This window comes from Salvelinus alpinus, chromosome 3 (assembly GCF_045679555.1).
Source record: "Salvelinus alpinus chromosome 3, SLU_Salpinus.1, whole genome shotgun sequence".
In the NCBI taxonomy this organism is placed as follows: Eukaryota; Metazoa; Chordata; class Actinopteri; order Salmoniformes; family Salmonidae; genus Salvelinus; species Salvelinus alpinus.
Window position 1 is genome coordinate 37,025,383 of NC_092088.1, and position 15,008 is coordinate 37,040,390.

The 15,008-nt window shown below is 44.3% G+C and overlaps 2 protein-coding genes across 3 annotated transcripts in view; one reads left to right on the forward strand and one right to left on the reverse strand.

Annotated features, from left to right (window-relative positions):
- Nucleotides 1-2,540, reverse strand: part of LOC139570622 (palmitoyltransferase ZDHHC16A-like) — a 30,023-nt gene extending 27,483 nt beyond the window's left edge. The window contains exon 1 of the mRNA XM_071392640.1: nt 2,394-2,540. The gene's annotated coding sequence lies outside the window, so the exon portion shown is untranslated. The remainder of the gene's footprint in view (nt 1-2,393) is intronic.
- Nucleotides 2,541-2,544: 4 nt separating this feature from the next.
- Nucleotides 2,545-14,343, forward strand: LOC139570621 (histidine protein methyltransferase 1 homolog). 2 transcript variants are annotated; one of them, XM_071392637.1, is made up of 3 exons: nt 2,625-2,781; nt 3,740-3,923; nt 12,628-14,343. In XM_071392637.1, exons 2-3 carry the CDS (start codon nt 3,741-3,743, stop codon nt 13,663-13,665), a joined length of 1,221 nt encoding a protein of 406 aa, XP_071248738.1. In that variant the 5' UTR covers nt 2,625-2,781; nt 3,740; the 3' UTR covers nt 13,666-14,343. The 2 variants fall into 2 exon arrangements, with proteins under 2 accessions (XP_071248739.1, XP_071248738.1); XM_071392638.1 differs by lacking the exon at nt 3,740-3,923 and having other exon boundaries at nt 2,545-2,781.
- Nucleotides 14,344-15,008: the final 665 nt, after the last annotated feature.

Sequence of the window (15,008 nt, forward strand, 5' to 3'; positions counted from 1 at the left end):
TAATGAATGGTTAGCTGTTATGTGACAATTAGGTCAAAAACTCAATTTTATTTTTTGGTGTAGATGGCCAAGGAAGTTGCACAGAACTTCCCCAACATCCCCTCCCAAATTGATATGGAACCTTCAAAAACCACATGGAACTGCGGAAAAAAATGGCTGAGGATATACTAAAAATGTCTGGTATGTAATGACATTTAATTCAAAGTAAATTCATTATTTTTATGTAGTTGTGTCAGACAGCCATATGTTCAGTTCATGCCTATGATTTCAGAGTTCAACAAAGCCAACAACTGCTTCATGTGTGCCACTGATAAAGAACCCGGATGTGGCCCAAAGACTGACTGGGTTAGTAACTTCATTTAACATGTTTATAATCTTTTGACAACAGTGGCGGCATGTAAAACAATTTATGATATAACACAATGGATGGCTAATTCTTCATTCTACATTGATATTTGATATTATTTATAACGTGTTACACTTTGTTTTGTTTTAGATTGAATGTTTTGCATGCCAACGGTGGCTCCATGTGCTGTAACTAGGAATGAAGACAAAATAGTTCAACAGAGTAAAGAACAGAAACTGGAAGTGCAGTCTTTGTTGTTGAAAATGTATGCTATACCCCATCCACACCGAAGAGGCTCTGAAATGTACATCAACCGGGGATAAAGAGAAAGTTAACAAAGTTAATGTTTCATACTTATTTGAAGTTAAGTGTCTGTTGACATGTTGGAAAAGATTAAAGGTCTACAATTTCTGTTTAATTTGTCAATATTCCATTTTTATTAATTGATTTACTGGCCACCATCACTGTGGTTACATGTTCAGTATATGTATTGACCAGCAAACCCACTGCAGCCTACCTCATCTCATCCTTTTCCTTTATGGTTGATATTAACAACGAAAGGAGATATTATCTGTCTCTCTCCTATTGTGTACCGCTGCTAAACAGGGAAAATAAGTACTTAGAACTACCAATAATTATAGATAAATATTAAAGAAACGGGTAAACACTGGACTGAACCCCCTAATTGTCAAACTAATATTAATGTACAACAATATAGAAGAGACATAACTAGGTTATGCAATATGGGTGTATATCCACTGCACGCTTCTTAGGTGTGTAATTGACATGACCAAGGAGCTATTGAAGTTTAAAACTATGAAAAATGTACATTAAACCACGTGATTTTACAGTACACAAACAAGAGTGTGCAATATAGAAGGGTACATTCTGCACCATGTTTGAAGTCAGTAGGTCACATGACCAAGGAGCTATTGAAATTCTACATTTTGAAAAATTAATGTAAAATCTTGTGAGAAGAAAATGGACTAACTAAAGGGTGTGCAATGTGGAGGCCCACTGCGTGGACATTCTGAACCTTGTTTGAAGTCTCTAGGTCACATGACCAAGGAGCTATTGAAATTTTACATTTGGAAAAATTAATGTAAAAACGTGTGAGATGGAAAATGTACAAACGATATAATATGCAATATAGAAGGGTAGTCAGTGGACATTCTGAACCTTGTTTGAGTCGAGTAGGTCATACGACCAATGAGCTATTGAAATTCAAAAATGTAAATAAATAATTTAAAATAGTGCAAGATGTAAATCAACAAAAAATAAATGTGTGCAAAAAATGTCTATGCCATCGGGTTAGCTAGAACCAGCTTTGAACGTTTTAGGAGTAATGGTTAAATAGCTATTGGAATTTGAACATTTTGATTTGTCACTATGTTGACGGTCCCTAACTGCTGTTGGTGGACGTAAGGAAAACTACAGGCGAATATCCAATCTGAAACTGTCTTTACCTCGGTCTGCCAGTGTCACAGAACGAATAAAGCTTTTTCGTGATACAATTTGATTTCATTTGAACATTGTATTTGTCTCATGCACCGAATACAACACGTGTAGTAGCCCTTACAGTGAAATGCTTACTTACAAGCCCTTAATTAACCAACAATGCAGTTAAAGAAATAGAGTTAAGAAAATATTTACTAAGCAAACTAAAGTGATATAACACAAAATGACAGAACGAGCCATTATACAGGGGGTACAGGGTAGTCGGGGTAATTTAGAAAGTGACTATGCATAGATAAAACAGCGAGTGGCAGCAGTGTAAAAACAAAAGGATGGGGGTTCAATGTGATGACACGACGGACTGAAGGCTGTTTAGAAAAGATAGCTAAACAATAATATGCAGACATTCATATCAATTTAAACGCTGACATCTTCCTCACCGCCCTGTCTGCCAAAAATAATCTATTGAAATTAAAAGCCCATTGTCACAGACCAGCAGTGTCGTGAGCTTACCAGTAACAAGCTTGAAGAGTAGCGTTGTATGCTGCTTGCTAGCTACCATTGCACAAATACAATGAATGCATTTACTCACTTTCTTAGGATCGCACGCCACCCGCGAGAACGGTGTTATCTCTGGCCATTATACCGAAGTAGGTTTAAATTATTCGGAGGCGAATACTTGAGAGAGATACTCTGGCGCGAGCTTCGTTTTTAGCTCAAACGCTACTCCTCTACTGCGCAGACTCAGTGCTGCAAGGTGTTCTGGGTATTTAGCTAACTCCTTTTCCTTCCAGTCCGCGTGTAGTTGATGTAGGTTGCTGAATTGATTCCCTGCCTTTTATAGCAATACTAGTTAAATACACTGCTTCGTTAGAACTATGTCGTTCAGTTTCAATTTCGACGTGCAGTTAACGACAAAGGGGCAACAAGGTGAAGAAAGTAAACCACAAACTGGAAAGCAGGATTGTGCAGTCAAACCTGTGAGTAACAGAGCTAGCTAGCTCGAGCCAGTACAAGTAGTTATGAGGTTAGTTATGAGGTCCCAAAGAATCCCCCAGGCTTTTTGGGCTGTTACCTAGAGCAGAATTCCTGTTACGTTAATTAAATGGAACTGAATATAATTTATTTATGAAGTAGAAGTAACCCTGGCTTTATATTCTTGTTTAAAAGGGATGGTGTGCAGCTGCCCCTGTATCTGCGTTAAGGGCCATCCACACCAAGTATGATAACTATAACAATAAATTAGAGCAACATAACTATAAACGCCCGAGGTAAAGACAGAATCAGGTTGGATATTCGACAGATATTCGCCTGTCGTTTAACTTACGTCCACCAACAGCAGTTAGGGACCGACAACATAGTGACAAATTACATTTTTTTCTAATTTCAATATCTCTTTAACCATTACTCCTAAAACTTTCAAAACTGGTTCTAGCTAACCCGTTGCATAGACACACATTACACACTTAAATTAAAAAAATTAAATAGCTCCTATGTCATGTGACCTGACTTCAAACAAGGTTCAGAATGTACACTCAGTGGGCCTACACGTTGCACAGCCTTTAGTTTGTCCATTTTCATCTCACAATTTTACATGGTTTTTCAATGTTAATAATTCTAATAGCTCCTTGGTCATGTGACCTACTGACCTCCAACAAGGTTCATAATGTCCACTAACTACCCCTCTATGTTGCACACCCTTTAGTTTGTCTATTTTCATCCCACATGATTTTAAATTAATTTTGTAAACATTCTAATTTCCATAGCTATTTAGTTATGTGACCTACTGACTTCAAACAAGGTTCAGAATGTACACTGACTACCCTTCTATATTGCATACCCTTAAGCTTGTCCATTTTCATCTCACGTTTTTACATTAATTTTGTAAACTTTCAAATTTCAAAAAGCTCCTTGTTAATGTGACCTAATGACTTTCAGAATGTCCACAGACTGGCGGAGACGGGAGCCGCAAGGCATCCAGTATGGTAACGCGACCGATCCCGGCGAAGCTGGCGGGAGCCCTGGGGAGAGTCCTCTTTTTTTCTTTGTGAAGGGCAGGGTGCCCTGGAATGGGTTCGCCCTGAGAGAGGGGCCCAAGCCCTGGAAAGCGTTGCGGTGTCCGGTGAGCTCTCCCTGGTCCTTGAAAATCCGGGGGAGAGGGTGTAATTCTCGCGTCGTACCCATATCCGCAGCAGGTCTCCAAGGTGAACAGCCTCTGGCATGTTATAACAATGTAGGTAAGGGAAGTTGGCAAAAAAGATCCCTAACTTTGGGATAAGGATTGGCTCTAGGGGCTGGGTCGGTCAGGCTGGGGTGCGAGGGCGGGGCTGGGCTCGAGCCGCGGCCTGGGGAGCAGTCGCTCCGTTGCCCTCCTCTCACCACCGTTGGAAGTTTGTTGTGCGGTCCATCTCGCGGTCTCTCTTGCATGGACTCGCAAGGGGCTGCGTGTGGGGTTTCGTCGGGGTGGTGTCCATTGGCGAGCCGAAGGTGGACAGGTGGGGGTTTGGGTCCGGTGGTTGGTGTCGGCAACTCGAACGCGTGCCGGGCCCTTCTCGCGGATCACCCCGGCTACGGTGCTCGCCGGCACCACACATTGTAGGTGGGGAGGTCTCCTCTACGCTCACTAGACTTGAGGCAGAGACAAAACCCATTGGCCCCGCAGTGATGGGGCATTGCATGGATCTGGCTCATGCCCTACGAAGTGGGGAGAGGTATCTCCAGCTTGTCTGGGGAGGGAGGCGGAACCATAAAACGGACGGCAGAAGCCTAGGTTCCCACTGGGCACAGATCACTGAATGTCAACTTGATGAAATTCAAAGGAGTGTACCCACCTGTCGCACTCAAATCACCCTTGGAGTGACTGTGACCCACTCATGTCAAAGTGAGGAATATTGATGAAGCGCTGGTAAAAGTGGTTCCTATGGCTCTATCCTGGAGGGCTGACTAGGCAAGCAAATGATTGAAAGGGGAGGATTATTTTCTGTTGCTTCATCTGACACCCGGTCGATGGTGCCGCTAGATACTGAAAGGGGTATTTGGTTCTCAAGCCTATAAGTATTGCGCTGGCACTTGATGTCGATTGGGTGTAAAAACCAAGTTAAAGGCCACTGAAGGTTAGTAGTGGCAACTGATGTCCAGTTTGTAAGACAGAAAAGCCTCTGATGCCACCGGGCGTGATTCGAATGGATGTCAATTTGATGATATCTGACCGTAGCATGCTTCCCTTTGCGGCTGCACTCAAACCACCTTCGGGGTGGCTGTGACTCCCTCATGTCAAAGTGAGGAAATTAGATGACGCGGGGGTAAACGGCGGGACATAATTAAGAGTCTTGAGGTAGCCAAATGCCTCGTCATCCAGTTAGTGACGCGCATGAATGGATGGATGAGATTCTCACTGTCCCTACCTACTATCTAGCAAAACCACAGCCAAGGGAACGGGCTTGACTGAATCAGCGGGGAAAGAAGTCCTTGTTGATCTTGACTCTGGCACTGTGAAGAAACATGAGGTGTAGAATGTGGGAGGCCTCGGCCGCCGGTGAAATACCACTATTCTTATCGTTTTAGGATGCGAGACCCGGGTGCTCGCGCTGGGTGCGACCCAGGGACAGTGGCAGGTGGGGAGTTTTACTGGGGCGGGACACCTGTCAAACAGTAACGCAGGTGTCCTAAGGCGAGCTTAGGGAGGACAGAAACTTCCCGTGGAGCAGAAGGGCAAAAGCTCGCTTGATCTTGATTTTCAGTATGAATACAGACCGTGAAAGTGGGGTGTCTCTTCCTATCATTGTGAAGCGTTGGATTGTTCACCCACTAATAGGGAACGTGAGCTGGGTTTGGACCGTCGTGAGACAGGTTAGTTTTACCCTACTGATGATGTTGCAATAGTAATCCTGCTCAGCACGAGATGAACCACAGGTTCAGACATTTGGTGTATTTGCTTGGCTGAGGAGCCAATGGTGCGAAGCTACCATCTGTGAGATTATGACTGAACACCTCTAAGTCAGAACCCCCCCCTAAACGTAACAATACCGTAGCGCCACGGCTCTTTGTTTGGCCCGGGATAGCCTGCCTCTTTTGGCAGGTGAGTAGAGCCGTTCGTGACGGGGTTGGGGTGCGACCGGAAGCGTTGCTGCCCCTCTCCTGATGCGCACCGCATGTTTGTGGGGAACCTGGTGCTAAGTCACTTGTAGACGATCTAATTCTGGGTCAGTTTCGTACGTAGCAGAGCAGCTCACTCGCTGCGAGCTATTGAAAGTCAGCCCTTGATCCAAGCTTTTGTTGGGGACGGAAGGCATCTTCCTCCACCATCCTCCTGCTTTACTTATGGGTTACAGGTCCACGGAGAAGGGCCAGAGGCCAGACATGGAGTGTGAGAGAGCCCAGGCAGGCGGGTAGAAGGCATAAGACATTTACATTGGGCTCTGGATAGGTAGGGGGCTAGGTGGTGGGCGCCCATCCGCCCGGGCCCATCCTCTGGTGGGACTGTACGTCAGGTTGGGCCTTGCTGTGGAAGTCAAAAGGTTACCAGGTGCACGAGGAGGCCTCCCCCAAGGCGGGGGGGGGGCACTCAGGGGTGGCTGGAATCGGGCTGGGGGCAGCACTCAGGCTGTGGAGGTTGGGTTGGGGACTTATTCTCTGAGCGAATAAAAGCTGGCGGATTACCATGTGCCCAGAGCCTGTTAAGGGTTATCAGGTCCACGTGGATCCTGACAGCGGGACTATAGACGTTTTAGTAATTCCAGGGAGTAAGCTATACTCTAAGGCCAGTGGAGAGGGGTGTTGACCGAGTAGGTCTGTAGTTCCAGGGAGTAAGCTATACACTCTCAGGCCCAGGGAGAAGGCAGGCAGGGAGTGTAGGCCTAGAGGTCACCAGGTCAACGGGGGGCCTGCCTGGAGGTCAGGAAGGAAGGCAGAGCAGACAAATTAATGTAAAATTGCATGAGATTAAAATGGACAAACTAAAGGGTGTGCAATGTGTCGGCCCACTGATTGTACATTCTGAACCTTGTTTGAAGTCAGTAGGTCACATGACCAAGGAGCTATTGAAATTCAAATGTAAAAAAAAAAAAGAAGAAAAAAAAGGCTTGTTTACCTAATTCAACTAGGAATACAAAATGCTGCTCACATGTTTATTAGCTTTGCAAAGCAAATTAAGGTCCAAATCGTGAAAATAAGACCTGTACAATGTTGTGTGCAATTTTTCCAACATCATGACACTTATTTGGAGTTTGTGGCTAAAGTGGTTTGAAAGCGCGAATATCCAACCTGAAACTCTTATTTCAGTCTAAACGTTGGCGAGCATCCACACCAGTGGGTCGTTTATTGTTCTGCAGTATACCTGTAAATCAACTGATCAACGCATCCTACTGCATGCTGTTGGCCTATTAATAAGTAGCTGTTGATCGCATAGTTACAGGAAGTAGGGGTGCTGAGGATCCTGCATCACCCCCTGATAAATCAAAAAATATCAACCGTACTTTCATGATAGTTATTGTCCTTGGTGTGGATAGCCCTTTAGAGATTTAAATTTTTTATTTAACCTTGTCGACGATGAGTATGACGGGTCTCATCTCTAATGCCCAGGAAACTCAGATTTAAACCAGACATGTCCGATATGGATTTTTTGTGAGACGATTGAGATTTTTCCTGTTCAACATTTTTTTTATGTAACCTTTTATTTAACTAGGGAAGTCGGTTAAGAACAAATTCTTATTTACGATGACGGTCTACCAATATTCAACATCATTAAATTTGAAAATGTTGATGATATTTCCCAGAGACAGCCATGTGTGCATTGATTTACATTTTAATCATTTAGCAGACACACTTATCCAGAGCGATTTACAGGAGCAATTAGGGTTATGTGCCTTGCTCAAAGACACGTCACGATTTTTTCATTAATGCATTATCACATTTAATCAAAAATAATTACATAATGGTAATAATTGTATTTGAATGGTAAATCTCTTGATGAACTGGGTAAATTAAGATGTCATAGGCCTAATCACAATACAGGTGAATGCATATTCAGTAGGAGTGTTTTTTTTGGCTCATCAGTGGAATCCATGGTGCTGCAGATGACAATCTGTTTGCCTTTCATTTGGGACTTAATTAGCCTACTGATCAACAGCATTTGCATAGAAGCATCACTCGGCATGTCACGCCTGTATGGAAGGACATCATATAGGTCGCTGCTGTTAGTTTAAGAATATAAACCTAACAACTGAGACATAAACTGAACAAGTTCCACAGACATGTGACTAAAAAATGGAATAATGTGTCTCCCTGAATAAAGGGGGTCAAAATCAAAAGTAACAGTCAGTATCTGGTGTGGCCACCAGCTACATTAAGTACTGCAATGCATCTCCTCATGGACTGCACCAGATGTGCCAGTTTTTGCTGTGAGATGTTACCCCACTCTTCCACCAAGGCACCTGCAAGTTCCCGGACATTTCTGGGGGGAATGGCCCTAGCCCTCACCCTCCGATCCAACAGGTCCCAGACGTGCTCAATGGGATTGCGATCCGGGCTCTTCGCTGGCCATGGCAGAACATTGACATTCATGTCTTGCAGAAAATCATGCACAGAACGAGCAGTATGGCTGGTGGCATTGTCATGTCAGGATGAGCCTGCAGGAAGGGTACCACATGAGGGAGGAGGATGTCTTCCCTGTAACGCACAGCGTTGAGATTGCCTGCAATGATAACAAGCTCAGTCCGATGATGATGCTGTGACACACCGCCCCAGACAATGACGGACCCTCCACCTCCAAATCGATCCCGCTCCAGAGTACAGGCCTCGGTGTAATGTTCATTCCTTCGACGATAAACGCGAATCTGACCATCACCCCCGGTGAGACAAAACCAGGGGTCAGTGAAGAGCACTTTTCTCGTCAGTGAACATCACTTTTTGCCAGTCCTGTCTGGTCCAGCGACGGTGGGTTTGTGCTCATAGGTGACGTTGTTGCTGGTGATGTCTGGTGAGGACCTGCCTTACAACAGGCCTACAAGCCCTCAGTCCAGCCTCTGTCCGCAATAGGCTGAGAGTCTGAGCACTGATGGAGGGATTGTGCATTCCTGGTGTAAGTCGGGCAGTTGTTGCCATCCTGTACCTATCTCGCAAGTGTGATGTTCAGATGTACCGTCTGTAAGCTGTTAGTGTCTTATTGACCGTTCCACAGGTGCATGTTCATTTAATTGTTTATGGTTCACTGAGCAGGCATGGGAAACAGTGTTTAAACCCTTTACAATGAAGATCTGTGAAGTTATTTGGATTTTTACGAATTATCTTTGAAAGACCGGTCCTGAAAAGGGGACGTTTATTTTTTTGCTGAGTTTAGAAGAACACGTATCCAATGAAAATGGTTCCAATGTGACGTCATGATTTGTAGAGAAATTATTTTTCAGCTGTCAGGACGCATCTCTAAAAAACACAGCTGCCAGGATGACATTTGAAGTGACTCGATTGGCTAGTTCAGCTATCTGTCAAGAAATGGGCAGGTTGTAACTTGAGCCTGCTGCTATAATTGGCGCTACCAGGAGACAGGCCAGTACATCAGGAGACGTGGAGGAGGCCGTAGGAGGGCAACAACCCAGCAGCAGGACCGCTACCTCCGCCTTTGAGCAGAAGGAGCACTGCCAGAGCCCTGCAAAATGACCTCCAGCAGGCCACAAATGTGCATGTGTCTGCTCAAACGGTCAGAAACAGACTCCATGAGGGTGGTATGAGGGCCCGACGTCCACAGGTGGGGGCTGTGCTTACAGCCCAACACCTTGCAGGACGTTTGGCATTTGCCAGAGAACACCAAGATTGGCAAATTCACCACTGGCGCCCTGTGCTCTTCACAGATGAATGCAGGTTCACACTGAGCACGTGACAGACGTGACAGAGTCTGGAGACGCCGTGGAGAACCTTCTGCTGCCTGCAACATCCTCCAGCATGACCGGTTTGGCGGTGGGTCAGTCATGGTGTGGGGTGGCATTTCTTTGGGGGGCCGCACAGCTCTCCATGTGCTCGCCAGAGGTAGCCTGACTGCCATTAGGTACCGAGATGAGATCCTCAGACCCCTTGTGAGACCATATGCTGGTGCGGTGGGCCCTGGGTTCCTTCTAATGCAAGACAATGCTAGACCTCATGTGGCTGGAGTGTGTCAGCAGTTTCTGCAAGAGGAAGGCATTGATGCTATGGACTGGCCCGCCCGTTCCCCAGACCTGAATCCAATTGAGCACATCTGGGACATCATGTCTCGCTCCATCCACCAACGCCACGTTGCACCACAGACTGTCCAGGAGTTGGCGGATGCTTTAGTCCAGGTCTGGGAGGAGATGCCTCAGGAGACCATCCGCCACCTCATCAGGAGCATGCCCAGGCGTTGTAGGGAGCTCATACAGGCACGTGGAGGCCACACACACTACTGAGCCTCATTTTGACTTGTTTTAAGGACATTACATCAAAGTTGGATCAGCCTGTAGTGTGGTTTTCCACTTTAATTTTGAGTGTGACTCCAAATCCAGACCTCCATGGGTTGATAAATTTGATTTCCATTGATCATTTTTGTGTGATTTTGTTGTCAGCACATTCAACTATGTAAAGAAAAAAGTATTTAATAAGAATATTTCATTCATTCATATCTAGGATGTGTTATTTTAGTGTTCCCTTTATTTTTTTGAGCAGTGTATATAGCTAGCTATGTGACCTGTTGGCAAAGATTAGGATATCTGTTTAGCTAGCTTGCTTATTGCATGCATGTCCAGGCACGTCGACGCAAGCCTTACTATTAGTGAATTAACTAAACTAATATTTGCAACAGAAGTTAAATTTTGGTCACTGTCAATTCATCCAAATCCATTCATTTCTATTTCTGTTAGAAAATGAGCTAGCTTGCTGCTGCTGATTTTTCCCAGCTAGACATTCCACGGCATTGTGCAGTGCTCGTGGCTCAGGCGTGAGTGGCGGCTAGCATAGCAGCAGCTTTGCTATTTAGCGGGAATATTGGCAGGCCAATAAAAGCCTGATATCGTCTCGGCCAATGTTTTTTATTATTTATTTTTTATAGTTTTTTTATTCAAACTCCCATTAGACAGCTCTGCAAGTGTTATGTCAAAAAATTGAGTTGCGCTAATATGAACTTTCGTTATGTACTTCCTAAAAAGGTCTAAATAAAAATGTACAAGCAACTGAAAAAAATGCCTCTTTGGCACCTGCATTACTGCCCCGCACAGGTTGAAATTCTGCAACAGCTCAATACATTGGAGGTGCCAAAGACACAGTTTTTCGGTTGCTTGTACATGTTTATTTAGAACTTGGGAAGTACATATCAGCCCTAACGGTAGTAGATGAAGATAGTTGCACAGCGACCCGCCTTATTTGGTGAGTAACAAACATTATTTGACAATGATTGCAGAGCTGTCTAATGGAAGTTTGAATCTGAGCTTCCTGGGTGTTAGAGATGAGATGCGTCATACTCATCAACATCTCTAACACACAGATACTGGGACAGTGTATAGCCAACCACAAGAGGGAGTCCGTGTTATTCATGACATTAGGCATCTTTGCTTGTGCGTAAGCATTAGGATGCTTCTACAGTGGCAAGAAAAAGTATGTGAACCCTTTGGATTTACCTGGATTTCTGCATAAATTTGACATAAAATTTTACCTGATCTTCATCTAAATCACAACAATAGACAAACTGTGCTTAAACTAATAACACACAAATTATTGTATTTCTTGTCTATATTGAATACAACATTTAAACATTCACAGTGTAGGTTGGAAAAAGTATGTGAACCCCTAGGCTAATTGACTTCTCCAAAAGCTAATTGGCGTCAGGAGTCGGCTAACCTGGAGTCCAATCAAGGAGACGAGATTGGAGATGTTGGTTAGAGCTGCCCTGCCCCCCAGAAAAACACTCACAAATTTGAGTGCTATTCACAAGAAGCATTGCCTGATGTGAACCATCCCTCGAACAAAAGAGATCTCAGAATACCTAAGATTAAGAATGGTTGCCTTGCATAAATCTGGAAAGGATTACAGAAGTATCTCAAAGTCAGTACAGGGTAAGACAAATTGAGCATCATGGTTTGGGGCTGCTTTGCTGCCTCGGGGCCTGGACAACTTGCTATCATCGCAGTTTAGCCTAACATTCTCCTACAAAATGTCTTTATCTGTCTGCCAATTGAAGCTCAACAGAAGTTAGGTTATGCAACTGGACAACAACCCAAAAGACATAAGTAAATCAACAACAGAATGGCTTGAACAGAAGAAAATACGCCTTCTGGAGTGGCCCAGTTAGTCCTGACCTCAACCCGATTGGCATGACCTCAAGAGAGCGCTTCACACCAGATATCCCAAGAATATTGCTGAACTGAAACAGTTTTGTAAAGAGGAATGGTCCAAAATCCCTCCTGACCGTTGTGCAGGTCTGATACAGAAAACATTTGGTTCAGGTTATTGCTGCCAAAGGAGTGTCAACCTGTTCTTAAATCCAAGGGTTCACATACCTTTTCCAACCTGCACTGTGAATGTTTACACAGTGTGTTCAATGAAGACATGAAACATGAAATTGTTTGTGTGTTAGTTTAAGCAGACTGTGTTTTATCTATAGTTTTGACTTAGATGAAGATCAGATAAAATGTTATGACCAATTTATGCAGAAATCCAGGTCATTCTAAAGGGTTCACATACTTTTTCTTCCCACTATGTCTTTTCTATTCATGTGTATGTAGTTGACTACCAGGAGACAAGACAGTTACAACACTTGTGTATGCATGCAGATTGTACTTTGCATTGTACATGACAATGGGCATCTTTTACCTGTGTGTAATCAACAGGTGCCCGGCAACAACACCACCACTCCAGCAGAAACTGTCAAAGCAGCTGTTGAACACCACCCCCCTGCAGATCCCCACTTTCTCCTCAACGATGCTGTCTCTGAGACTGTTACCATAGGAACGCTTCCACCCCTCCACTTCCTGAATGAGTCTGTGTTCGAGCGGACGGCCAGCGAGCGAGATGACAACGAGAGGATCCTGTCGCGGACCGCCGCCCAGAGCTCGGACCTCATCTCCGGGGTGTACGAGGGAGGGTTGAAGGTGTGGGAGTGTACCTATGACCTCCTGGAGCTGCTAGAGAGGGAGGGGGAGACGTTCGGGGGGAAGATGGTTCTGGATTTGGGCTGTGGTGCTGGACTGCTGGGCCTACTGGCGCTAAAGAGCGGAGCAAGTCAGGTCCATTTCCAGGACTATAATAGTACTGTTATAGAACAGCTCACACTGCCTAACGCACTGCTCAACTGTCAGGTGGAAGGAGAGGAGGAGGAGGAGGAGGAAGAAGTGAAGGGGAGGAAGGGAAAGAAACGGGGGCTGCAGGAGGAGGACGATGAGACAATTATAGAAGAGGACGAGATGAAAAAGGATGAAGAGGCAAAGTCCGATGAGGAGAAGAAGAATGAACAGAAAAAAGAGGGAGAGGATGGCAGCCCGTCGCCCAAGAGGCAAGCCCTGGACCCATCCCAGCATACGAAGCTGACCTGCTGTCGTTTCTTCTCGGGCGACTGGACAACGTTCCTAGCACTGGTCCTCAAGGAAGACCTGTTCCCTAAATATGACATCATCTTCACCTCAGAGACCATCTACAACACGGCGTACTACTCAGCTCTTCACGACACCCTCCACAGACTGTTGGCCCCGAGGGGAGTGGTCTACCTGGCCACCAAGGCCCACTACTTTGGGGTGGGGGGTGGGCTGCACCTATTTGAACAGTTTATAGAGGACAAGGGAGTGTTTGATATGGAGAAACTGTGGGACGTGGACCAGGGGCTACAGAGACATGTTGTGGCCATGCACTTCAAAACACCAATCAAGTCTTGACTTTTTACTTTGTGTAGTTTCAAATTAATTTCTACTCAATGCACCTGGAACTTCTATGCTACCTACGGTGTGCTAACTTCAATCAGTTTCAAATAAACGTTTTCCTATAAAGATCACCCGGGTGTCAATTGTGACAAAGAAACAGGACTTGCGCATAATTAAAATGACCATATGTTTGATTGTTTGACAGATAATGAAAAGACATATAGAATATTTAAGACTTACTGTAGGTATGTCAGTCTGGCTTTTTTTTTTTTCTTGGTGGTAAAACCTTGTATGTCAAATACTGGAGATGTGCTTCACGAAAAGAAGGCAGATTGAGGAGTTTGAATATTCGCCAGTTGAAGAGGACAACAGGATAGCTGCACTGATGGAGGGAAAGAAGCAGAAGTCTGATAAAGAAGATAGAGGAGATGAGCAGATATTCCATTACCGTGGCACTATTCCATTGTTTCCATTGTAGTGTGCAAACTAGGCCAATATCAAGCATACCTCAAGTATTTCAAAGTATTTTGGCAAGTGTATTTGGTGCAGGTCGGTTTTTAACAGGACGTTGCTTCTTGTGTTCTACATACTGTAGAAGTTTCTGTACAATACTTAGTGAATGTGAAAATGTCTTCAACTCAGTTTCCATTTGTTATGTGTATGTTTGTGAAATACACTAGAAAGAAAAGCTGAGTTTGTATTCATTTTTGATTGTGGGGTCATAAGTGGTAGTTGAAGTAGGCACAATATACTACCCTAAAGAAGATACCGTTTCATGTCAACTTTACCCTTTGTTCACATACCTCTCTCACTTTCTATATTTATTTATTTAGAATAGGGCTAGTGCAGGAGAAAAGTGGAAAGGAAATGAAGGTCTTTATAGGGGGTAGGGAGGAGGAAAGGAAATGGGCTCAGTGACCTTTGCAGGTGATTCCCAAAGTGTTCAAATAGCACCATGAAAGCTAGACTTGTTCCTGAAGTCCGCTGCAAAATGTAAATTGTCCCATCTGCCCAAGGACGAGGTCTGAAAGTGGAGTCCGGCGTCACTGTAGTGTAGCATATCTATTCTGCAGTGGGGCTTTTTGTGGTTTCTGTCTCCTAGTTCACCTTTTCACATTTTGTTCCCCATCAATATTATTTTGTATACGCTTTAAAGACTTGGCAATGTCATGTTACAATCTAATGTTATCAAAGATAGACGCATATCAAAATGTCTTGTGGCAATTTTCTAGAAGGGTGACCATATTGGATGTGTCATCGAATAAATATAGTAACGTGTCACAAATCATGATTGACACTTTTTTCACTTAACTTATTACGGTAAACCTATGAGTAGGAACAAACCAGGGTAGATTCTG